This window comes from Rutilus rutilus, assembly GCF_951802725.1.
Source record: "Rutilus rutilus genome assembly, chromosome: 11".
NCBI classification, from domain to species: domain Eukaryota; kingdom Metazoa; phylum Chordata; class Actinopteri; order Cypriniformes; family Leuciscidae; genus Rutilus; species Rutilus rutilus.
The window spans coordinates 4074476-4100227 of NC_140216.1; the positions used below are offsets into that span (position 1 = coordinate 4074476).

General features: G+C 37.1%; 4 protein-coding genes across 9 annotated transcripts in view; 2 read left to right on the plus strand and 2 right to left on the minus strand.

Moving 5' to 3' along the window:
- Positions 1-754: 754 nt before the first annotated feature.
- cart4 (cocaine- and amphetamine-regulated transcript 4) lies at positions 755-1901 on the plus strand (the record flags this gene model as incomplete). Its single annotated transcript, XM_084423134.1, has 3 exons — positions 755-868; positions 1284-1364; positions 1492-1901. 3 exons carry the CDS (start codon positions 755-757, stop codon positions 1597-1599), a joined length of 303 nt encoding a protein of 100 aa, XP_084279260.1. The 3' UTR covers positions 1600-1901.
- Positions 1902-2577: 676 nt separating this feature from the next.
- On the plus strand, positions 2578-5173 carry LOC311299542 (uncharacterized protein). Its single transcript, XM_084423133.1, has 4 exons — positions 2578-2918; positions 4019-4085; positions 4160-4282; positions 4644-5173. The coding sequence occupies exons 1-4, from the start codon at positions 2848-2850 to the stop codon at positions 4749-4751; spliced, it is 369 nt and encodes a 122-aa protein (XP_084279259.1). The 5' UTR covers positions 2578-2847; the 3' UTR covers positions 4752-5173.
- On the minus strand, positions 4778-11614 carry jtb (jumping translocation breakpoint). 3 transcript variants are annotated; one of them, XM_084423131.1, is made up of 6 exons: positions 11363-11614; positions 10299-10487; positions 10168-10208; positions 9981-10072; positions 9004-9083; positions 4778-6238 (listed from the first exon to the last, which is right to left on the minus strand). In XM_084423131.1, the coding sequence occupies exons 2-6, from the start codon at positions 10400-10402 to the stop codon at positions 6082-6084; spliced, it is 474 nt and encodes a 157-aa protein (XP_084279257.1). In that variant the 5' UTR covers positions 10403-10487; positions 11363-11614; the 3' UTR covers positions 4778-6081. The 3 variants fall into 3 exon arrangements, with proteins under 3 accessions (XP_084279257.1, XP_084279256.1, XP_084279258.1); XM_084423130.1 differs by having other exon boundaries at positions 4842-6238; positions 9004-9080; positions 11363-11552; XM_084423132.1 differs by lacking the exon at positions 11363-11614 and adding an exon at positions 11091-11348 and having other exon boundaries at positions 4842-6238.
- An 896-nt stretch (positions 11615-12510) lies between these two features.
- kcnq4 (potassium voltage-gated channel subfamily Q member 4) overlaps positions 12511-25752 on the minus strand; it is a 69347-nt gene continuing 56105 nt past the window's right edge. For all 4 annotated transcript variants that reach the window (XM_084423146.1, XM_084423148.1, XM_084423145.1 and 1 more), the window contains 5 exons: positions 24914-25140; positions 23095-23194; positions 18823-18954; positions 18589-18727; positions 12511-15378 (listed from right to left, as the gene is read on the minus strand). In XM_084423146.1, coding sequence (XP_084279272.1) covers positions 15175-15378; positions 18589-18727; positions 18823-18954; positions 23095-23194; positions 24914-25140 — 802 coding nt within the window. In that variant the 3' untranslated portion in view covers positions 12511-15174. The remainder of the gene's footprint in view (positions 15379-18588; positions 18728-18822; positions 18955-23094; positions 23195-24913; positions 25141-25752) is intronic.

Below are 25752 nucleotides of genomic sequence, written 5' to 3' on the forward strand. Positions count from 1 at the left end.
CTGTCGTAGACTTTTTAACTATTGCAATCACTGTTGCCAACATTTCACACAATCTTTGATACAACAATGAACAGATGAAATGCTGAGGCCGACTTTTACATGTGAATCAAATAAATGCTTATGAGTAATTTTATGATTTCTCAAGTAATTCTCTTATGAGAGAGAGAGAGGAAGGATTATAAGGGCATTCTGTACTTTCTGATGACAACCTTCATGTCACATTGTTTACATTCACTCTATACTCTTAAAAATGAAGGGTCTTTATTGGCATCTTTGGTTACATGTACGTTTCACATCCATTTAAACTTTCAAATGCACAATGTTTTATTTATGATTAACAAGAAAATAAATGGTTCTTTTAAGAAGTGAAAGGTTCTTTGGGGACCCCAAAATGGATATTCTATGTCATGATTGTAAAAAACAAAAACAGAACCTTTATTAAGAGTGCATAAATGAAACATTCTTTGTGTTCAGATAATTAAAGCGATGTCGTGTTTCATTCAGACTGACTCACCGCTGGTTCTTCTTCTTTAAAAAAAAAAAAAAAAAACGTATGTCTGTGACGTTGTTGCGTGAATACATCAGGCAGAAGGAACATCGTATAAATAGAGAAAGTTTCCCAGCAACCTGAAGCAATAGCAAGCAAAAGAGCCGAGGAAAACTTTCACAACTGGTTTAGCTGAAGCAGAAAGTAGTGATAAAGAGGATTTTTGTTAACTTTGAATCCTCCGCTTTGACTCGCGCATTCAGCACCATGGACAGCGTTTACCTGGGCGTTTTCCTCGCGCTGCTGTGCGTCTGCAGGGCTCAGATCTCACTGGACAACCGACTGACCACACAAGAGGAGCAGTTCATCAAACGAGACCTGGTGAGAGAATAAACCACAGTGGCATGTTATAGCAGAACTCAGCAAATACAGTAAAAAAAAAAAAAAAGTTTCGGCATAATCTTCGGCAGTACAAAAACTTCTCTATATTAAATTGAAAAGCTTCACTCTAAACTGTTGGTTTACATTTTTTAACCCAATTGTTGGGTTTGTCCATATTTGACCCAAACATGGATTGAAACAACCCAGCATTTTGTAGAGTGTTTGAAACTAACTGCTCCTCATTATGGAAACCGCGCGTAATTTGCTGTAACTGCAATGATTATCACAGTATACTAACTTTACTTTATTTTATATAAGATAGCCTATATCAGACTACCTCAGAAATGCATCTTTAAATTCTGTTTAGTGTCTAATCTGTCTTCCGAATTAATGCTTTGTCGCCGTTTGCGTTTAGACGGAGGCGCTCGATGAACTTTTGGACGGAGATCAGGACAATCGGATATATGTGGAGAAAAAAGCTAGCGTCATTCCACGGGTAAACACATGACATTACTCCACTTTTTCTTCTACTTCTTCCGATTATCTTACAAATAAGTGTTCATCACCAAGTACAAGCAAGATGTTGCCTATATAAAAATGTCCCATGTGCTGTGATGTGTTAGTGTGACGTTGGCGAGCGCTGCGCGATGAAGCACGGACCGCGCATCGGGAGACTCTGCGACTGTCTGCGAGGAACAGCCTGCAACACTTTCTTCTTGCGATGCTACTGATGCTCTCGAGCCTCGAGCAACTCTCTTCTCTCTCAGGCTTTGTGCGAGGAAGCTCGTGACAGCGACGCGTGGGAAACCTCGTCTATTTACGTTTAATTGGCATGGGTGATGTATTGAAGCTGTATTGTTCGTACTCTTGACTGTAAACTAGATGTGTATGTTTAAACGTGTTTATTTATTTTTTGTTAATAAAATGTCTTTAAGTCGCACTCATTCTGTATATTGTCTAAATTAAAGGTATGTCTATACATTCTCTGTGAATTTATCATTTAAATATGTTTAATAAAAACGTAAAACACTGTTAGGACAAGATCTGGTGAAGATTATTACAGGGCTGCGATATTTAATGAAAATATTTAACTGAAATACTCCTGACCATTTATTTGAATCACCATGAATCATTGGTTTAGGGTTTCAGAGGTTCATGATAGAATTTATGTCAGTAATCGGAGGTTTTTCTCGCGCAGCCAACGATGTCTTACTTCTGACGTGTTTAGCGCAGCTTTCTTCTTAACTTAGAAAAGCGACATCGTTTTGTGATTATATTTGTAATATGTAAATAGCCTATATGATAGCCTACACTGACAATGGCATTCTACACTCTATAAAAATGCTGGGATGCTTCAATCCATTTTTGGGTCACATATGGACAAACATTGATTTAATTTTTTCTAATTTAATTTTGAATTAAATTTAAACCAAAACCGTTTGTCCATATTTGACCCAAACATGGGTTGAAACAACCCAGCATTTTTTAGAGTGTACATTCCGATAGGCTACAGACAAACTTGTTGGCTGAATAACTTCTGTGATTACTGAAACGGTTGAAAACGATGTTTTGTATGTAGCCTAACATATGTAAAGATTTTTTATATTAAAAGATCTGCGGTTGAAGAGCTTAGTCCTGGATTCAGACAAAAACAACACGCTCTGTTTTATTAAATCCTCTTTGAAACAAAGAGGATTACTGTGAGATCTGTCCACGAGTTTGTCGTCGTCATTATGAAAGCAAGGAAATGTCGCAAACGCGACGGATGAGTTGCGTAAAGTGAAATCTGTCAACATGTAGTCTACTGGGGGCGATAAACACTAGAAAATCTCTTCAAACGACTCTGTTCTATCAGCCCATAAGAAGGGGGATCAACCATAGATATGTTTGTAGATGCCTCATTCGACCGTTCCAGACACGTCGGCGCTCCGGCCATCTTGGAACGGTCAGCGTGTCGTCACTCACAGTAAGAATCAACGATGCCACAACATTGCTTGGCTTCTGGTTTTAGAGATTTAAATTCCAGAAGCAATGGGATAAGCTTTCACAGGTGAGAATGTGCTGGTTTGTGTTTTTATATGTATTAACTCAATATACTATTTAAATTTTTAAATAAGGTCCTCCTCAAAATCGTGTCTCTTGCTGCATTCAGGCCATGTCATATAATAACCGAGATGATTAGAGCTGTTCATGTCCTCGGACAGGGAATTATGCGTTGGCACCACTATCACCGCCTAAATGAATCTGCTGCGGTCAGGTGGTACAGCAGTCATGTGGTACAAGTAGGAGCTCTCAAACAATTCCCATCTTACAAGCTGTAATTATGATCTTATGATTCAATTATGATGATTGAAATCATGTAATTGCAGTAATTACAACATGACATGAACATACCCTCTGTTAGGACCCCAAGTGATTCCATTGGCTAAAATTACTTTTAATAGGCATAGGCACTCTCTTTAGCACCTGATTACATTTCCTACAAAATCATGTTGAGCTAAATGCTGTTTGAACTTCAATGACCATTAATGTCTGTATTAGTAAGCATGTACTAGCATAGCATACAAATACTCGATTAGCCTGATAATCTAGTTTATACATGCATTTGCACTTACCATAGGCTATTTGTATTCACACTCATCTTTAATGTAATTACTTGTTAAATTAAGTGTTAAATGTCCAAATATTTGTTATAAAAAGAATGTAATGATGTTCAATAATTCACTTAATAGGCTATTATTATTATTATTATTAATATTAACAGTTTAACAAGTGAAAGTATTTTAAATTTGTTTTATGTACTATAAGCTATACATATTTTAAATAAATATCGTTCGTATGTACTAGTATAATCATTAACTGATTGCGACAGAGCACCCGATTTTGCTTTGACCGTTCCAATATGGCGGAAAGCCTACTTATCGCAGCCCATACAAACAGCCGCTAACGAGGCATCTATGTATATAACCTATATAATCAAGGAACAGGTTAGAACCTTTAAATCCCACGGCGTGAGAACTCGTGCGAGATCCCTCGCAACAACAACAATTAAGCGCTCCTACGTGACTATTATAAAAAAAATACAATGACAAATTTACCTGTACTTCTCGTAGCAATTCACTGTGTTATATACATTTATTCTAAAATCAGTGGCGTGGACTCAAGACCGCCAGACTACGAGCCGACTGGACCGGGCATCGATGACGCGATTGAAGAGGTGAGTCGGAAAATTGCGCGTGCGTTTTTGACTTCAGCTCATTAGATAATCAGAAACCGTGTTATTCGTTTCAGACAAGAGATATCACAGAACATAAAGAATATCTTCAAAGACAGGTCGTGCCTATTTTGAAGAAAAAGTTCAACCGTCTTCCAGGCGTATGTAGACGTCTGAAGAGGAGGAGGATAACAATTCTGGTATTTAATTTGTCTCTTGCTTATAAGTCTGAATATTGTGACAAAGACGATTGTCGTGTGTATTTTGCAGTAAAGTAGCATGCAAAATTTAGCATTTAAGAAGACACTTACTTTTTTTTTTTTTTTATAAAGTCTTTCCCGAAATTATTTTCTTGAAATTTACAGTAATATTTTCGGTTCATTGTGAGGATTTAATGGCCATTTTGTATTCTTGTATTCTTTTAATCAAATCTAAACAATTCCATCCCAGGTCCCAGGGTTTGCTAATCCCAAATTGAGAAACTCTGGCTTCAAATCAATGTGCAGACAAACAATGTGTGTGTGCACTCTTACCATTATGTCCTTTTCTTCCTCTCCACAGTGTAACACAGCAAAGTTCTGTTCTGCCCTGGCATATTCTCAGCATGGCCACATCTGCTCCTGCCCAAAAGGATCAAAGTGCTCTCATTTCTTTTTATGGAGTTTGTGATATCTCTCTCTTTTTTTTTTTTTTTTACTTTCATCACAATATACATTATATTCCACCATTACAGAATCATGTGACACCAGACAAACAATTCCTTATTCCCATTTATTCCTCTGTCCATCAAGGACAGAAAGCGTCACACATCTTTCATCAAAATACCTTTTACATTTTAGGTAGACCATTAGAATTGACTTACGGCCTGATGAAATTCACATGGCTTCCTTTTTAAATTGTGGAGATTAAAAACCACCAATCAGCCTTAGCAAAAAGGCATTACTCTGTTAAACCAATCATAACAATAAATAAACAAATGGAGAAAAGTTCTATAGCCAAAACCAGGAGCGTAACCAGGAGTTCATTGCGATATCACCTTCAATAAACAAGAAGCTGACACAATGCTGATATTTTGCTGTGAAGATCTTTACAAATAAAGAATTTGAATAAATCTGATCCTTTTCATCCCGTCAAGTCAAGCAGCTTCAAAATACACTCTAATGCAGTCTTGCATATATCAATCAAATCTGAATACAGAGCTGGTATTTTTGAGAACCAAGACATTTGTTCACATTATCATATATAAAATCTCTCTTAACTCATGAGGACAAAAGACTGGAAGTAAAACACACACAAAAAAATTAAAACTTTAATAACGGCCACCTACAAGTCTCTAGAAATGTTTATACCGAAAACAAGGATTTAACAAATGACAACTGCACGTATAAGATTAATTAAGCTACTTTATGTTCCTGGAAGAAACATGTCAATGTTAATAAATGGATTGAGTGTCAGTTTGTGAGAAAGAAGGAAGTGTAGCTCTTTCCAAAATGAACAACAAAACAAAACTTTGATATTCACTGAAACTCTAACAAACACAGTGAGGAAAATTATCCCTCCGCTTTCACCATACAGTTCATTCTCAGTTTAACAAAATACTTGATGTGCTTCAGGATTATTTAAAACATGCAACACACACACACACCCATATTCAATCTACACACACCACCTTCACAGCATTTGAAAGAACAGGTATTTGCAGAGCTGTACATCTTCTTGTACAAAATAGGGACTGTCTTACTCCTGTCTTGCATACTGTTTGTTGACTTGAATGGATGTTCACATCTAGTCCACTAAAGTTAAATCCTGCCAGAGAAGCATCATCCACCAGTAATGTCAGTTGGGGGGAGTAAGAGCACACCGTGTCCGTTCAGAGCTTTGTCTTTGTGCGTCCAGTAAGAATAAACCAGTGATAAAGTCTGGAAGTCTCCATGAACTGTTGGGTTTCTGAGAGTTTATAACACCCTTAACTTTATTTTTTTTAGTACGGTCCGGTCAACTAAATACATTCGATCTGTCTCCGAACCTTGTCTGAGGCTTGGCGGTCAAGTGAGCGCTGCCTTACGACCACCACTATTGCAAACACAACAGTGAGAGCCAGCATCGAGCCCTCAAACTTCCAAAAGAGATGCTCCTCCATTTTGGCTGAGCGACAGCTGAATGGAAAACAATGAGAAAAGGTGAATTCAATTAGTATGATTTTTCTGGAAGACCAAAGGATGAATTATAGCAAGCCAGAAATAATTGGTCACCCTTTACGTTTGTCTGTGGGTTGTGCAAATATTTAGCAAATGACAAGTATTGAAAATACAGTACCAGTCAAAAGTTTGGAAACATTACTATTTTTAATGTTTTTGAAAGAAGTCTCTTATGCTCATCAAGCCTGCAGTTAAAAAAAAAAGAAAAGAAAAAGTAATATTATGAAATATTATTACAATTTAAAATAATGGTTCTCTTTTTTAATATACTTTAAAATGTAATTTATTTTTGTGACGCAAAGCTGAATTTTCATCAGCAAGTACTCCAGTCTTTGGTGTCTTATGATCCTTCAGAAATCATTCTATTATGATGATTTATGATCAATGTTGGAAACAAGTTGTGCTGCTTAATATTTTTTTTATAACCTGAGATACTTTTTTCAGGATTATTTGATGAATAAAAAGTTAAAAAGAACTGTATTTATTTAGAATAGAAATCTTCTGTAACAATATACACTACCGTTCAAAAGTTTGGGAACAATAACTTTTTATTTTTTTAAGAAATTAGTACTTTAATTCAACAAGGATGCGTTAAATTGATAAAAGGTGATGGTAACGATTTATATTGTTAGAAATGTTTTTATTTTGAATAAATGCTGTTTTTATGAATAAATGCTGTTTTTATGAATAAATGCTGTTAACGTTTTACTCAATGAATCCTGAAAAAAGTATTCCAAAAAAATATATTAAACAGCACAACTGTTTCCATCATTGATAATAACTGAGTATCAAATCATCATATTAGAATGATTTCTGAAGGATCATAAGACACCAAAGACTGGAGTACTTGCTGATGAAAATTCAGCTTTGCATCACAAAAATACATTACATTTTAAAGTATATTAAAAAAGAGAACCATTATTTTAAATTGTAATAATATTTCATAATATTACTGTTTTTTGTTTTGTTTTTTAACTGCAGGCTTGATGAGCATAAGAGACTTCTTTCAAAAACATTAAAAATAGTAATGTTTCCAAACTTTTGACTGGTACTGTAACTTGTGACTAAATGCAAGGGTAAATAAACTGGTTGTTTGAATAAGTACAGCGTTTTCTTTACTCAAGAAACACTATATATTTACATAAGGCTAATGCTTTGTGTATTTGAGGAGCAAAGAAGAGGGTCTTAGTCTAGCATTTGTCATTGAATAGCGACAGTTCACCCAAAAATGAAACTTCTGTCATTAATTACTCACCCTCATGTCATTCTGATCCTTTGAATGAAATCTGAGAGCTTTCTGTCCCTCCATTGACAGCTACGCAACTACCACTTTGACGCTTCAAAAAGTTATTAAAGAGATTGTAAAACGAATCCATATGAATTTAGCGTTTAGTCCAAATTTTCTGAAGAGACACGATCGCTTTATATGATTCTGAAGATTGAATTTAGGCTTTTATTCACATATAGCCTGTGCGAAGACAGATTTTTGCCGAATGACCAAAAAAACGGAGCGTCCACATAGCTACAATAAACCTTATAACCTGTAAGATGATAAATGTAAAGCGATGCACTTACCGCCTCAGATGCGGCCGTTCTAATGACGAATAAACACGTATGTCTGACATTCACTGGTCAAAAACCTCATAACTCCATTTGAGCTTGATTTTGGTGAATGTTAATATTAATGACATGTAAGTGTCTGACCATATATAAAGCCACAATATCAACATAATAATAAAGCAGAGTGACAAAATCATATATTTAAAGGGTTAGTTCACCCAAAAATGAAAATTCTGTCAGTAATTACTCACCCTCATGTTGTTCCAAACCCGTAAGACTTTCGTTCATCTTCGGAACACAAATTAAGATATTTTTGATTAAATCTGAGAGCTGGATCACTCCTCCATAGGCTTCTAAGGCATTATAACTTGCTGGCCCAGAAAATGTATTAAAGACATCGTTAATATAGTCCGAGTGACTCCAGTGGCTCAATCTTAAGTTTATAATGCGACGAGAATACTTTTTGTGCGCAAAAACAAACAAAAATAACGACTTTATTCCACTTTTCATTTCCTTCTCTCTGGGCCTCGAGTGAGTTCACGTAGTGTTTTTGCGCAGCGCGTCTGTGTTGTACGTCACCACGTAGGCTCACTATTGGGTGACGCTGGTCATGTGTGTGATGCGTGTGACGTACAACACAGAAGCGCTGCGCAGTTCTATTACGTGAAAAGACTCGAGGCCCAGAGAGAAGGAAATGAAAAGTGGAATAAAGTCATTATTTTTGTTTGTTTTTGCGCACAAAGAGTATTCTCGTAGCTTTATAAACTTAAGATTGAGCCACTGTAGTCACTTGGACTATATTAACGATCTCTTTAATACATTTTCTGGGCCAGCAAGTTATAATGTCTTAGAAGCCTATGGAGGAGTGGAACAACATGAGGGTGAGTAATTACTGACAGAATTTTCATTTTTGGGTGAACTAACCCTTTAAGTTGTAGCTATTGGGGGAAGCTACTGTGACTTATTAAATGTAATAAATGACTTGTGGTTTAGAATTTGCATAACATATATGGACAGAGACCTGGGTATTGTTAACTGAACTGGGGTGCGTTACTGTTAGCCAACTATGTTCCACTGAACGGTGTTGGTAACAACAGAGCTTGCGACTATAGTTGTCTTTGGGAAACGCACCGCAGAACAGGATCTATATTACAGCCACTCACCTCTTGAACTCTTCTCTGTTAGACTTCGTGCAGTTGATCGTTTCTACAAATCCTGTTTGGCTGCAGGCCGGTATTGACTTCTGAAAAGAGGGTTTGCAAAGCAAACAAAGGAAACTTTTCAATTAATCCTCACAAATGAAAAATGCGCTTCTTCTGGAAGAATCACAATTCATAATCTATCCACACATACATACACATATATAAACAGAAATAATACTTTTGTTCAGCAAGGAAGCATTAAATTGATCTACAACGACAGTAAAGGCATTTATAATGTTAGAAAATATTTCTATTTCATACAAAAGCTGTTCTTAATCAGCACAACTCTCAGCATATTAAAATGATCTCGGAAGGATCATGTTCAAGGATCAATTCAGCTTTGCATCACTAAATATAAAATTAGAGATGCACGAAATATCGGCCACCATATCGGTATCAGCCGATATATGCTAATTTTTTAGGTTATCGTTATCGGCCTGATAAGAAAATTTGTCCGATATATTAAAGCCGATGTATTATTTCCTTCAGCTGAGACACTTCAGATGCGCACTGGTCACCATGATGGCTTTAAAATGCTTGAAATATGATTGGAATCACTTCAAATAAGGAAAACTCAAGTGTTGTGCTGTGATATCGGCTTCATAAAATTGTGTTTTGGGACATGGCTTTTAATGGTGAAACTTTTGTAATCAGGCTCTCAAAAAGTATATACAAATTTGGATTTCGATTTATCGGCCAATATATATCGGTTATCGGCTTTCAAGTATAAAGAATTATCGGTTATCGGTATCGGCCAAAATTTTCATATCGGTGCATCCCTATACAAAATATATTGCAATAATATTTCACAGTGTTACTGTTTTATTGATCAATTAAATGCAGCCATGGTGAGCATAAGAGACTTCTTTCAAAAACATTAAATAAATCTTACTGACCATAAACTTCTGTGTGTGTGCGCGCACATCCCAGAAACTCACCGAATGGAAACCTTCGCATGCACTGCACTCTTTAGCCACCACAAACTCCTCCAGCTGCCAACATGGGGCTGTCATTGCCTTGGTCACTGCAACTGCAGAAGAAAAAGAAAACACAAGGAGGATTATTACTATATGAACTCCAGCAGAACAATCTTTGATGAAAACCTGATGTTTGTACAGTAAGTACCTGCCGGCTTCTCATCGCTAAGAAGAGCTGCTCCAAACACTCTGGAAAAAATAAGAAGGTGTAAATGAAACGTGATCAAAGCTTTTGTTTTGCATTAGGAGAGAATAAATGTGATTTTTTTTTTCTCTTACCTGAGAGACACTAAGCCCCAGAATAGCGCATGGAGAGCCAGGATCCGGGGTCTCAGACAGGACATGGGGATCCTACAGTCACTCTCCATCACTCTGATGCACATGCGTTTATAAAGCTGCACAACTGACGATCACTGGCGGTTCATAGCTCAAAGATGCTTTTCCTCAGAGCAGAAACATCCTAAGTATCTACAGAGACACACGTGAAGAAACGATGAGGCTGAACGTCATGTAAACACTGATCAATACCATAGACCAGGGTTCCTCAAACTCGGTCCTGGAGGGCCACTGTCCAGAACAGTTTAGCTCCAACCCTGATCAAACACACCTAGCTGTGAGTTAGCCTGAAGACATTGATTAGCTTGCTCAAGTGTGTTTGATCAGGGTTTGAGGAACCCTGCCATAGACTGTGATAAAGACACACTGACAGGCATTTTGAAGATTGACAATATTATGACCTGGGCTATCACGTGATGAATCAATACAAGTTGAAGTTACGTGTTCAAAAACAAAAAAACAGTAATATAAACAAGTACATCACCGCTACAGTGCTAGTAGAACAACTAAAAACCTTGAGGAGGTTACTTTGGTGTTTGTCAAGCTAACTTACACGATGTAAACCCGTTAAACTTCAGTGAAGCATAAACGGTTGTTAGCTCCACTAACACTACAGGCAACGTTAACTTAGCTAACAAAAAGTAGCAAACTACTCTAAAGCTACTTAAATGTATTTGTAAAAATGATTAAAGTACACAATGTTTCTCAATCAAAGCATTATTTACATCACCTTACCGGGTTTTGTCTTATCGCTGAAAAATTCCAACCGTTAAACAAACATAAACTCAGTGTTTGATCTAAAAGCGGAGAAAGAGCAGCTTCCGCCGCTTAACAAATGACTCGACTTCGCTTAACGTTAACTCTCATCGGGGATAAACCGATAAACACACAGAGACAGAAGTAGGAGCGCTGATGAGCTCACGAGTTTCGTAAACACAGAAAGTGTGTTAAAGCTCCAACCAAACACAGTCCACATCATCATCATCAGGGCACGCGCATTTACTCACCCGTCATCATCATTACACGAGCGTCCGTGAGAGGATCTCTGAAACACTGAACACTCATCGATCACTATATACACACACACACGACTGTTAATTCTGAATACACCGTATTAAGAGCTTTATTTAGAGAGACCTCTTGATAAGGGCCTGCCTGCCATAGTGAAACGGAGAGGATTACGTCACACGAGACTGTGGGTTTCAAATCAGATTAAAGTGTATCGCCCTCTAGTGGAGCGGCTCTCTATTCTCATTTCCACAAATAAATAAATAAATACATATTTATGCCATAATTTTTTTTGTCTAATTCGTGAACACTGCTCTTTTATAAGCCACTTAGTTTGATATTTAGTTTCCTAATAAAATAACAGTTGTACTTTTTAAAGAGCCCAAATACGTTTTTTGGTGGGATTTGAGTTTTGACTGACACATTCAGACCCTTGCGGATTTTTGTATGGGTAATCATTAGACCCCATTCACTGTTTTAATAATAGTTATTAATATACTTTATCTTACCATATGTAAGTGCAGTCTTAATTCGATTAATGCAAAGACTTTTATATTGTTGCAGAACATTTCTATTTCTAATAAATGCAGTTGTTTTGAACTTTGTATTAATCAAACAATCCCGTAAAAATGTATCACGGCTTCCACGAAATATTAAGCAGCACAAATATCTTCTAAAACTGTTTCTAACATTGATAATAATAAGAAATGTTCCTTGAGCAGCGAATCAGCATATCATAATGATTTCTGAAGGATCACGTGACACTGAAGACTGGAGGAATGACGCTGAAAATTCATCTTTGATCACAGGATGCATATTAAAACAGATACTAAATGAGCATAAGAGACTTATTTCAAAACATGGGTCCCAAAATGTTGGTAGTGTATTTACAGCTTACAGTTATTTATAGTTACGTTTATAGTATTTATATATAGTTTTAATTATAGTTCCGCTATAAGTCACATGGATCATTTTAATAAATCCAGTTTAACTCCTCAACCTATCATCAGATGTCCAGTTTGACAGTACGTTTCATGTTTAAAGATACAGATTTCACTCTCACAAACTCAAAACCATTATCAAAATGTTTACAGAAGAGCATTCAATTACTGTAAATTATTTATAGAGATCTGTTACACCTGTTTTTCATAAACAAAATCTGGATTTATTCATTTTTTACAATCACGTCAGAGTAAAACATACATATTATAGATCAAGTTACCTCTCACATTAGCAGTTGACCAATAGTATCAATGAAGAAAACAAGTATTACTTAATGCCTGAAAGGTTCAGTGTTCTGTTTAAAGGGACAGAAACGTTAGAGAGTGTGTGTGTGTGTGTGTGTGTGTAGGAAACAAGAACTACAGTCCAGTAGAAACAAATGTGGAGAAAGGAGAATGAGATTTTCAAACAGCATATAATCTGTGAAGATGCGAGGGAAAAGCAAATGTAGAAAATTCTGCTTAAATTGTGAACTCCAGTTCTGTCCATTAGAATGATGAATCAATGCTATGACAAGTGGCCTAAACAATCTCTTAGGTCCACCGTTGTACCGTAAACACATGGTCAGTGTGCTCTAGCTATGTCAGTAAGGCAGAGGAGTGCTGTATTCCCTACAACCCCCTCCATGCTGTCTGTTACCTGAACTGCATGTCATATAAAGCTAGATCCTGTCCCATAAACTGCATGCATAGATACTAACGTAAAGATCATGCATCGATGCTCGTCTCAATGACTTCTCCTAGTTTACTCGATTCTTCAAAATAGTGGCAAGTCTGTACATGGCTGAGGTTAAGGTCACGTGTGAGACAACACCGATCGAATGATCAGACGGGATCGATATTGATCTCTATGGGGGTGATGAAAGGCATTCATTTTAAGGTCATAACCTGGTGAAAGATCATAGTCTTAAAGGGATAGTTCACCCAAAAAATGACAATTCTGACATCATTTACTCACCCTCATGTTGTTTCAAATGTGCATGGCTTTAATAGGGTCCATGTTGCTATTTTGCACCCCATTGGATTGATCACTGAGAAATGTGTGTGTTCCACAGAAGAAAGTCATGCAGATTTAGAGAGACCAAAATTACTATTATGCATTTTTACAGTCTTGATTTTGTTCTCGGGCTCAACTAGAATAGGTTTCCATGCTTGAATGTTCCTTATTTTTCACATATTCTCCATTGTTGCAGCTCCTCTCTTCCCAGTCTGTCAGTAATACCCTGTTTAGTTCCTGTCTCTATTGAAGCCCCTCCTTCTGAAAAGCACAATGTGCTCTGATTGGTCGGCTGGATCAGTGTGTTGTGATTGGTCAACAGCTTCGAGAGTGTTTAGAAAATGTCAAATGTCAACTCCCTTACCATAACCGCGAGTTTCAACACACTAACTAACTAACTCAACCAGGCCCCGCCCCTTTATTTTGCGTATTATTTAAATGAGGAATATTGTGACGTGTTTGTTCCCGGAAGAAAACTCAAGACTACAATGGAGGCGTTTCAGGGAGTTCAGAAACACTGACACTGATATAGAGAATAACTCTCTTTGTCCTTTGTAACTTTTCAGAGCTTTTTCATGCTCAAACAGCAACATCACACACTAAAGAAAGTTAATTTAAGAACAAGCATTAGGTCCTCATACATTTTTGAGTGAATTATCCCTTTAAATCTCAACTAATCGCGAGTCATATTGGGGGAGAAGACGGACTTCTTTTGACCCGCTTCTTGAACTGATGCACATGCAGAATGAGGAGATGCGCTGTAAGATCGGAGCGAACTAACCTCACTAAATTAAACAAACTTGCCTCAAACTATTAACATGCACTTTAACGCTGGCTATTTAATCAAAGAATATTCTTATTTATTAGATGTTCTTAGTTCGGTTTTTTTTGCACGGTGGGCTTCTGAGAGATGACGCAGTGGCAGGGTGCTGTCAGAAGAGAGGAGCCCAACAAGCCGAAGTCATGTGGGAAGGAAACCTGAGCGCCTCACGTTTTCAAGTTCCTTCCTTCCTGAAAAGCCAAGAGGAACCGTCCAGGATAAAAATGACAGGAGATGATGCTTTGGTGGAAATACCGACCATCATGCTGTTCTTTACAGCAATCTGTGATGCCGTTTTCTCGAAGGACATGTCGATGTGATGAATAAAGGAAGAGTACTGGATGCAGTACATTCATTAGAAGCTCAGCGACTTCTTGTGGCACAAGGAGTCTATTGCATCGGGCCAAAGTTTAAGGCCGAGAAGGAGAGTCCGAAAATCAAATTCAGTTCACAATGCCCTGATTTCTTAGAAAAAAAGACAGAGAGAAAAATAGATCTGCTCTGGGGGTCTATTGATTATCAAAACCTCAACAAAACCAAGAAACAATATTGGCACAGAGACTTCCAAAACAGAAATACCATCAATAAAAGGTAAAAGGAGCTTGAGAGGGGACAGTTTTGTCGCAGTCAAGTTATTCGTCCCCTCCTGTTTTGGAAGACTGATGGACTTGGCTAAAACTCTGCCGTCAAGTCCACATGTTCAACACACAACCTCAATAATGTCTCGTGAGGAAACTTTCCTGAATCAGGTGGAATAAAACAAAAAGAAGAGAGACTGTTACTACAGGCACGTTCAAATAAAAACACCGCGGGCATTGTGAAGTATAAGAGCTTAGTTTGCGAGGCATAGTCTAGAAAAGTAGGCCAGAAGCCACAATCCACTGTGCAAAGGAAGAACCCATGCAAGAGACAGCAGTTGTTTGGAGGAACTGTGCAAGGTTAGTGTAGGGAGCTGGCGTGCAGACGCTGGATGGTTGGTCTGCTCTCCGGGGGTCATTCCATGTTGCCGCTGTCCGAGTGTGAGATATTAAGGGTGTTTGCTGAGGGGAACAGGTCATGGTGATCAGTCGGACTGTGGTAGTCAGAGGTCAGGTCTGGTTCCAGCAGGGACGACAGGGTGAAGTGGGACGAGCCCTTTTTCAGGCACTGGGAGTAGAAGTTTAGTAGCAGGTCCATCTTGTTTTCGATGGACTGCACCTGAGGAGGGGGAAAAAGAGATTGTATAAAAAACTGTGCTATTTTATGAAGATTTAATAATGTTCAGGAATATTATTGTGAATATAATGATTATCTATTATGTGAAACGAAATGGGCTACAGACAAGGAAGAACTCAGGAGTTCACACTGCAAGTCTTAGTGCTCAATTATGATTTATTGCTTAGATTCGATTTTTTGTTCGATTGTTTGCCTGTACACATTATTTTTTTTAAATGTGGCCAATATCAGATTTGAGTGTGAACTGATCACGGTCTTCTACTGATTACAAACTGAGTACAAACTGCAAAACCTAGTTGATAACCTGCAAAAGCGTGTCACTTGCTCAAAATGGATAGCTCATTCCTCAAAAGCAAGTATTCATGTCAATGAAAGTGTCAGTGTCATCCAGATGAAAAGTCCTGACACCATTGTTTATGAACAAGATAGTCAAATGGCTTTGTCATGTTGTCATTATGACAGTTTACTCAGTAAATGTTTTCCAATGCAAAAAAGTCAGATCTTGGTGACACTACCTGAAAATGCTCAAGACAGCACTATATACTATTTGCACAGCCATTTGAAAAATACAGTAAAGTTACACATTACTGTATTTAGTGAGATAACTGAGTACAAGACACTGAATATGTATGTTTCACATTTTTACTGCATATGCTCTTTGCAGTTCTAATTTGTTCACAGCATTGTGCAAAAGAACAAATACACCCTTATTTACAACAAACATAAACTCCCTTTGGGTAGAGCTGTGCACAACTGTAAACAATATTGCAGTACATATTGGAGCTGAACATACAACATACATAGTACTGTAATCATTCATGCACAGACGTTCCTCTCTGTCTGGCCACATAATTTCATCTACATCACAGCGAATATCATCTCTTGCAATCAGAAAAAGAGAAAGGGTCTTGCTTTTTTTCAGGAAAAAAAAAGATTTTAAAAAATGTGTAAAATTAGCTTGACAGATTTTGACAACTAGTGCAACATTTTTGTATGTAATGACTCAAGCAATGAAATGAGGACTATTAGTTTTACATGGAATGACTATTCAGCATTCACAAGTATAGTTAATTTTGACTGACATGACATAAGCAAATGATAATGTTATAAAACAGCAGAGAGTTGTATGAAAGCAGTTGATGGATGTCCAAAAGCATTTGCAATTTGTTGGAAGGAATGAGAAACTGCTACTATGATGTGTACAAATGACTAAATGTTGTGGAGGTTGAACTAATTGTTGTGCAAATGTAAATAGTGATGTGAGAAATGCACCAAAGTGCCTGAGAAAAACTGTAAATGTGGCCAATATCAGATTTGAGTGTGAACTGATCACGGTCTTCTACTGATTACTGTCATACAGACGTAAACATGAAATCAGCATTTAATGCATTTGTTATAATAATATATAATATTTTAGTAATTTAATGAGACGCAAGTTTGTGCGAAAGCTAGTGATGGGAGAGCTTTTCAAAGCTTTGTATCAATTGCTTGGCAAAATGATTCACTGTTTCGAATCGTTTGAAACACCACGCGCTTGGTGACGCCTGCTGGTCGAAACAAACACATGCATAAAAACAGCTTCACAAACACATTGCAAATGTTTTATTGAAAGTATTGATAATACTTTGACAACATTGATAATCTTCAGCATATTAGAATGATTTCATGTGATACTGAACACTGTTTTGGCATGACAGGAATAAATAACATTCTAAATATATTCAATTAGAAAACAGTTATTTTGAATTATATAAAAAAATTTATTTTATTAAAAAAACATGACAGAGATAGATAGATAGATAGATAGATAGATAGATAGATAGATAGATAGATAGATAGATAGATAGACAGACATACAGACAGATATATAGACAGATAGACAGATAGATACACTGTAAAAAATTTCTAACCCTCCCAAATCAAAAATTTCAAGTGACCGATAACATCTAAATTTTTCAATTGGCCCAAGTGAAATTCAGTAAATTTCAATTGGCCCAAGTGAAAATCTGTAAATTTAATTTTATAATTTACAGAATTTCACTTGGGCCAATTGAAAAATTTAGATGTTATCGGTCACTTGAAATTTTTGATTTGGGAGGGTTAGAATTTTTTTACAGTGTAGATAGATAGATAGATAGATAGATAGATAGATAGATAGATAGATAGATAGATAGATAGATAGATAGATAGATAGATAGATAGATAGATAGATAGATAGATAGATAGATAGACAGACAGATAGATAGATAGATAGATAGATAGATAGATAGATAGATAGATAGATAGATAGATAGATAGATAGATAGATAGATAGATAGATAGATAGATAGATAGATAGATAGATAGATAGATAGCTGGATAGATAGATAGACAAACAATAGATGGTTAGATAGGTAGACAGACAGACAGACAGATAGATAGATCGATACATAGATGGATTTATAGACAGATAGACAGACAGACAGATATATAGACAGATAGACAGACAGACAGATAGATAGATAGATAGATAGATAGATAGATAGATAGATAGATAGATAGATAGATAGATAGATAGATAGATAGATAGATAGATGGATATATAGACAGATAGACAGACAGACAGACAGACAGACAGACAGATAGATAGATAGATAGATCGATAGATAGATGGATATATAGACAGATAGACAGACAGACAGACAGACAGACAGACAGATAGATAGATAGATAGATAGATAGATAGATAGATAGATAGATAGATAGATAGATAGATAGATAGATAGATAGATAGATAGATAGATAGATAGATAGATAGATAGATAGATAGATAGATAGATAGATAGATGGATAGATAGACAGATAGACAGACAGACAGACAGACAGATAGATAGATAGATAGATAGATAGATAGATAGATAGATAGATAGATAGATAGATAGATAGATAGATAGATAGATAGATAGATAGATAGATAGATAGATAGATCACTCTCAGAAAAAAAGGTACAAAAACTGTCACTGGGACAGTACCCTTCAAAAAGGTTCTAATATGTACCATTTAGGTACTAATATGTACACTTTTGGAACTAATATGTACCTTTGAGGGACTAATATGCACTCTTTAGGTACAAAAGTGTACCTTTTGAAAAGGTACCACCACAGTGACAGCTTCTGTACCTTTTTTTCTGAGAGTAGATAGATCAAAGCTCACCTGCTTCTCCACTTTCATCACTCGTCCCATCATGCTTAATTCATCCATCTGTTCCAGTTCAGGAGGAGTTTTCTCTCCTTTTTCAGACCTCACCTTTTTATCTGACGAAATGGCACCACGACCCACGATCTGATCCACCCTTTAAAGAAAGAGAAATCAATGTGACTCATTAGGAAATGCTTTGGTGTTGAGATGAGAAGCTGATAGTGGGAACGATGGCTTGTATGATCAAACCTCATCTGCAGGCTCTTGATTCGGCCCAGCATGTCGAGGTGTCCCGCTGAATACTGCTCAATCACATCCTTCACATCGTACGGCCGCAGGGTTTCCTTAAACTTCCTCTTGGCCACCAGGAATTTCAGAATCCTACATTCACATGAGACACAGAAGCACGTCAGAATGACCCAGATTACAGGCAGAACGCCTCCATGGCATAAAACAGGAATACTGCAAACAAAAGCAAACAGCTGTGAAACGAGTCACAAGATTAATGAGTGTAACAAGATTAATTACAGAAAGGGGCGTTATCAATTACACGAGTGGCTCTTCCCCCACCTCACGTCTGGTCATTATTCTGAAGATGACTCCCTTACACAGAGGGAAAGTGTGTGTACTATATCTGTGGTGTGATGTAACGTAACCTCCAAGGAACCAGGGGAAAAGGGATTCTTTTTTCTCCAGTGTTTGAAGCAGAAGACAAATGACATTGTTGATTTATGCCTTAATGTGTATACGCTGCGGAAGAAAATTATTTAGAAAACGAAGAAAAAAGACATTTGGAAAAATCTATTGTATCCCCCCCCCCCCCATCCCCCATAATGAAATTATGTATTATTTCCTAATTAAGCTCCCCTCCTTTTTTTATCGTCTCCTCTGAAACTCATTAAAATGTCAAGTTTAAAATAAAATGATAAATAATCGGCTTTGTATGCACACTAATTTTCATATGCATTAGGAGCGATTGCATTTAGTAGTGATTTATTTAAATTAATGTTTTAAAATTTTCAGGCATAGAAATATCACCTTTCACAATAAATACATGAACCCAACTTTGCATTTTGTTATGACGGAAATTATTATTAATAATAAAAAAAAAAAATGATGTTATTATTGTGTTATTATTTTATTACACAATTTTAAATGGGTGTTCCCAATCTGATACATTCTCAAAAATTTTGTTTTTGAAGCAACTTGTAAAAAAAAGAAGAAAATAAAAAAGATTTCTTACTTTTCCGTTAAAAGCTATTAAATGTAAATTGTATAAAAATAAAAGTAAACATCTATTTGCACTCAGTTGCACAGTTATACTCTTTGAAAATTCACTGAATTTTCCCAAAACACAATGAATAATTTGAAAACCAATCAAGCACAAATTCCAAACAGTTCCAAAATAATAGATCTAATGTTCCATATTCTTTTTTATCGTGATGTCAGGAGAGGAAGTTGTCTTTAAAATTCATCAGGTCAGCGGCATCTCTTTAATTAGATTAAAGAAGCAAAAAATTCCTGGATTAAACACAATTAAAGACAACACAATTTTTCTGGATTCAATTATGATTATTTAGGGTCCTATTCAGATAAGCAGGATAGCAGCTGAAAACACACTAGACATCAGTGTATGAGCAGAGCAGAGATGCCCTTGAGTTTTCACCTAAAGTGTTTTTCCCCCAGTTGTTAGTCAGAGACATGTTAACTCTCTCTAAATTGGCATTGATCCCTTTTTCCATCGTCTCAGTGCACTATCAAGCCCTGCTGACTCACCAGAAAACTGAACATGTCCACTCAAACTCCGCTGATTATTTATCACAGCGAAGAGGATATCCTGTCTTTAGTATACAGGCGTTTTATGTTTAATAAGCTTCCGTTATGGAGAGTTTCCGTTCTCAGAATACAACGAGGACAATTGCCCTTCCTTATCCTTTGGCATTCATTAGCAACCAGCAGGGGGAGAACCGAGCTCGGACAAAAGTCTTTTACTAGCGCAGGTAAATTCTACACACTGTGGAGGACTTGATTTTTTTCAGAAAGAGCCATTGTTCTGCAGGAACAGCTTGCGTGTGCAACAGCAAATGTTGAGGTGTGCATCTCTGCCCGGGTGATGGTGCAGTTTCAGTCGCAGCTCAGAAGAAGAAGTCCACAGCTGGTCCACGGCACACACAAACCTCCCACACAGAACAAACACGTTTCTTGATGACTCTAGAGTTTGGGCTTTTTGCTGTCTGTATATATTTCTCTCTCCCCCCCCCCCCAATCTTTTAATTTTGCAGGTAGCTGCATATTTTGTCAGGGCGGGTCTCAGGTGTGGATAAAAGAGGGGGTAAGGAAAAAGAGAAGGAGAGAGGGAAAGGAAAAAAAGATATCCCATTTATTTCCGTCCTCCAAGGGTTTCCTTAAAACGCTGACTCGCTCACTCGACGGCAATGCACTGTATGGCTGTATCATTACATGGTCAGCTTTAGAATACCCCGGTCCACAGATGCATTTGAGATGGGATCTCTAAGAATAGCTGCATGAACAGATATCCGCCTTCACTTTATCTGAGCCAGGGATAAATGCAAAAGAACATCCAAACATGCAGAAATCGTCAAATGAATTATTTTGAGAATTGAAAATCTTTTTAGTGATCAAGCTGACCTAGTTCAGGGCAGTCCTTTAAACATTTTGCAAGGTGTGCTCTCATTAACCAGGACATATATATATATACACATTACATTTTGAACTGTGCAGAAGGTAATTCAAAGCTTACTAAAGGGTTTTTGACTAAAAACTGGTTTGACTCTGGTTTTAAAATCGTTTTAGTGATCAAGCAGACCAAATTCAGGGCAGTCCTTTAAAAGCTTTGCCAGGTGTGATCTCCCAAAACCAGGAGAAACTCAATTAAATCTAAAATAAAATAAAACAAAATAAAATGTTAAACTGTGCAGAAGGTAATTCAAGGTTGATTTGAGCGAAATCTGTTTTTTAGAGCATTGCACATTGTTCTGTCCTAAGCCTGAATCGCACACACTACACAGCAGAACACTGATAAACTGTGGGTCTTCCACAAAAGTGAAACCTCAGCATTGTGGTGAAGCTAAAATTTGCCTGTTCATTTAGGACATCAATCTTATAGAGGGCTCTTATGTAAAAGGCAGAAGCTTCTCGCCCAGATAACAGGAAATGATGCACCTGTGAACATGTACACACACCTGGAGCTCTGCCTTGAGGATCTGTAGGACCAATGTGACCTAATCACCCATTGTGTGCTGGTCAGGAGGAAAGGCTTGAAGATCAGAGTGTTCTCAGTACGGGTGACATTCACAGGTGCAATATGTGCACAGTGCATCAAAATGTTCATATGGGTGACTCTTCAAATAGATGCACTTTTTCCTCTGAAATCCTAAAAAATGAAACCTCTTCAAGATGTGTTTGTATTATGTTAAAACATTAATCTCATGTTCTGATCATGACCTCAATCAGATTTTAATGTGTGACTATGTTTGTGACGCGATGACATGTAATTACTTTTGTGCATGTGCAATTATGCATTTGGTGTTTTTATTCAAAGTGACTTAGATTGAATTCAATGCAGTTGCTTGTTTCTAGTGCCATGCTGTACGATCTGAGCTGCAGGAATCTGCAGGACAAATTGTACGCGAAAATAAGAAAATATTATTAATAATAATAATATTAGGCAAGAGTGCACAGTAGAAAATCTCTCATTTAAAATGCATTACAGAAGGGAATTTTTCCGTTGTGAAATCAAAATGGAAAATTCATTTTTTTTTTTATGTAATATTGTAGTGTTTATTATAAATTATTTATCCATGCACATCATTATTTAAAATTCATGTGATTTTTGCATTGGTGTGAGGGCGGGACAATAATTCCTCCTCTCCAGCAACCTGTCACTCACATGACATCACAGGAATTTACAAACCATCCAATCAAGCTCGCAATAGGGGAGGAAAGAGAATCGCAACTTTCATTTCATGTAGACTTTAAACAATTCTAAAAGATATTTTAATTGGCAAATATAACATACTTTATATTATATAATAATAGTAATACTCTTGAAATTTGAATTTTTTTTTTATTTTTTATTTTTTATCTTCCTAGTGAACAACAATGTCCCCTATTTGAAGAATCACCCAATGCACATCCTTTACTGACTGAACTGCACTGACCAATCAGAGAGAGGCACACTCGCTTCTCAGTAAGAACTTGATAATATTTTTAGAACATCTTGTATTACTTTGTGCTTGTTTAAGCAAGAAGTAGGAACCACAACTGAAGGTTGCCATGCCCTCTTCGAGTCTAACCCCTCTTTGTCTCCATAACGGTCAACTGATGTAATTGCACAGTGAAAAGGTCATGGCTGACGGAGCAGATTCTATACTGAGGTCCCTTTAGCAAAAGACCAACCGTTCATTTAAACTGAACGGCATGCATGGTGACATTATCTGAGAGTACTTGGTCTTTAAGTGAACTATAGGAATCCGTAGAGCCGTGTGGTGGTGGACTCACCTAACGGCTCGAATTAGGGTCTTCACTGCTGGAATCACATCCTCCATGGCAACATCACAGTAAGACTTGTCCTCTGTGTGCTCTTCTCCTACTCCCTCCACTACGAGAGATCAATCCGTAATGAGAGGAGGAAAACGTACACTACCGGTCAATGGTTTGGGGGCAAATATATATTTTTTTGTAATAAACGAAATCTTTTATTCAGACCGGATGCATTAGATTGATCAAAAGTGTCATTGAAGTGCAGCATTTTCACAAAAGCTGTTCTTTTGAACATTCTATTTATTAAATAATCTCGAAAAAAGTATCACCGTTTCCAGCACGACTGTTTTCAACACTGATAATAAGACATAATAAGCAGCAAATCAGCATATTAGAATGATTTCTGAAGGATCATGTGACACTGAAGACTGGAGTAATGATGCTGAAAATTCAGCTTTATCATCACAGGAATAAAGTACACTTTATAATATATGAAAATTAGAACAATTATTTTAAATTGTAAAAATATTCCAAATATTACTGCTGTTTTACTGTATTTTTGGTCAAATGGACACTTTTCACACTTCCGGGGCTCTCAGAAGTGGAAGTCATCACAGTTACAGTGGTGAATTTCCATTTGCTCGAAGTGCTTTGGAGTGTGTAGCTTTTCATTTCTTAAACAACCATGTAGGAAGACACATCATGGCCATATTGACCAATAATGTATGCACCTGTAGATGGAAATAAATGTTGTGATGTTATTTCGATCAAGAATTTTTGGTCAAGATCTTGAATTGACGAAGCAAGAGTCCAGCACTCTGTAAAGTCTCCTCCAGCACATCCCAGAGACGTTCAATGAATTTAAGGACTCAGAGGAGCCAATTCATGAGTGTAAATTAGTCTTCATGCTCCTCCCAACCATTCTTTTCATGGTCTTCCTACATGGTTGTTTAAGAAATGAAAAGCTACACACTTCTCCATCAATTAGGGTTAGAAGAACTGTTGCCAAACATATAACATGATAATAATCACTGCAATAAGGATCCAATCATAGACTCTTAAAGGATTAGTTCACCTCAAAATGAAAATTTCCTGATAATTTACCCAGCCCAATGCCATCCAAGATGCCCATGTCTTTCTTTCTTCAGTGGAAAAGAAATTAAGTTTTTTGAGGAAAACATTTCAGGATTTTTCTACACACAACGGAGTTCAATGGCAACCAAGACGTTGAAGTCCAAATCAATGCAGCTTCAAAGGGCTCTGCACGATCCCAGTCGAGAAATAAGGGTCTTATCTGGCGAAACGAGCGGTCATTTTCTAAAAAAAATTTAAATGTATATACTTTTTAACCACAATTGTTCGTCTTGTGCTGGTCTGCGACGCGCCACGCATTGCGCCATCACGTTGGAAAGGTTGTTGTGTGTAGAAAAATCCTGAAATGTTTTCCTCAAAAACTTAATTTCTTTTCCACTGAAGAAAGAAAGACATGGACATCTTGGATGCCATTGGGGTGAGTAAATTATCAGGAAATTTTTAACTAATCCTTTAAGCATTTGCTTATATAAATTCAAACAGCGACTTTTTTTTTTTGGCTGGGCAGTGTATATTAATTTTTTTGAAAATGAAAATATGAAAAGCTTTACTAGATTTGCGATGCTGATAATAACTGTGGAAACGACAGTCTGCGAACTGAAAAGGGTCCATACATGCAGCCTTGGTGAAACTTCTTTTGAAAATGTTAACAAATCATATCGACCCCAAACTTTTGAACAGTAGTTTGTGTATGTATATGCGTATGTGTCTGTATGGAGGTGAACATGTCGACAGAGGTATCTACCATCTGCAGCGGGCCGTGGTTTTAGGCGGAGAGAGGTACGGAATCGAGTCCGATCATTGAAGCTCCAGCTTTTCTGGACCTTGCCGGGGCTGGTGGCTTCAGGAATGTTCTCCGTGCTGGGCGAGCGCCGTACATTACCTGGGGGCAAAGGTGAAGCCTTGCTCCGGATTGCCTGAGAGGAGCGGGAATTGTTCATCCTAATGCGGTCACGGAAGCCCATCTTCCCACTGGCGAGAGAATTAGAGGAATGATCTGAGTTGGTGACAAACAAGGAAATTAATCAATCTTCTCATTAGCACTGCCTTGCTTTTCTGTATAAGACTTTTTCCTACTTGTTCCATAATGTGAAAGAGACTATGTTTGCTCATGTAAGAGGACATATCAACATAGACAAACAGACAGAAGGGTTAGGAAACACACATCGATCTATCTACAGGTGTGGTTAGTTTAATTTACATGATAACGTTGACACAAGAAAGGAAAATGGTTAGTCAAAGAAAGACATATGTTGCCCTGTGTGAGCATCACATAATTTCAAAGACATTTGGTTTCATATTTAAATAGTTAAGAAAGCATATTGAGCGCAATGTCTTGAGCTGAATGGGGCGTGACAGTGTATAAATCGTGCCATCAAAAGGAGCAACTGGAGAAATGCAAGAGCACTCTTTGAATCCATGGTACCACGCACAAGCATGCTAAAGAATGTATTTTTTTTAGCCGAAACATTACGCGTAATCAAACAAAATCCACTTAACTTTATTTAAAATGATGACATTTCAAATAATTGATTACAACATGCCCCAAAGTAAGATTTTCTACAGTCCTAATAGCAGTCATCA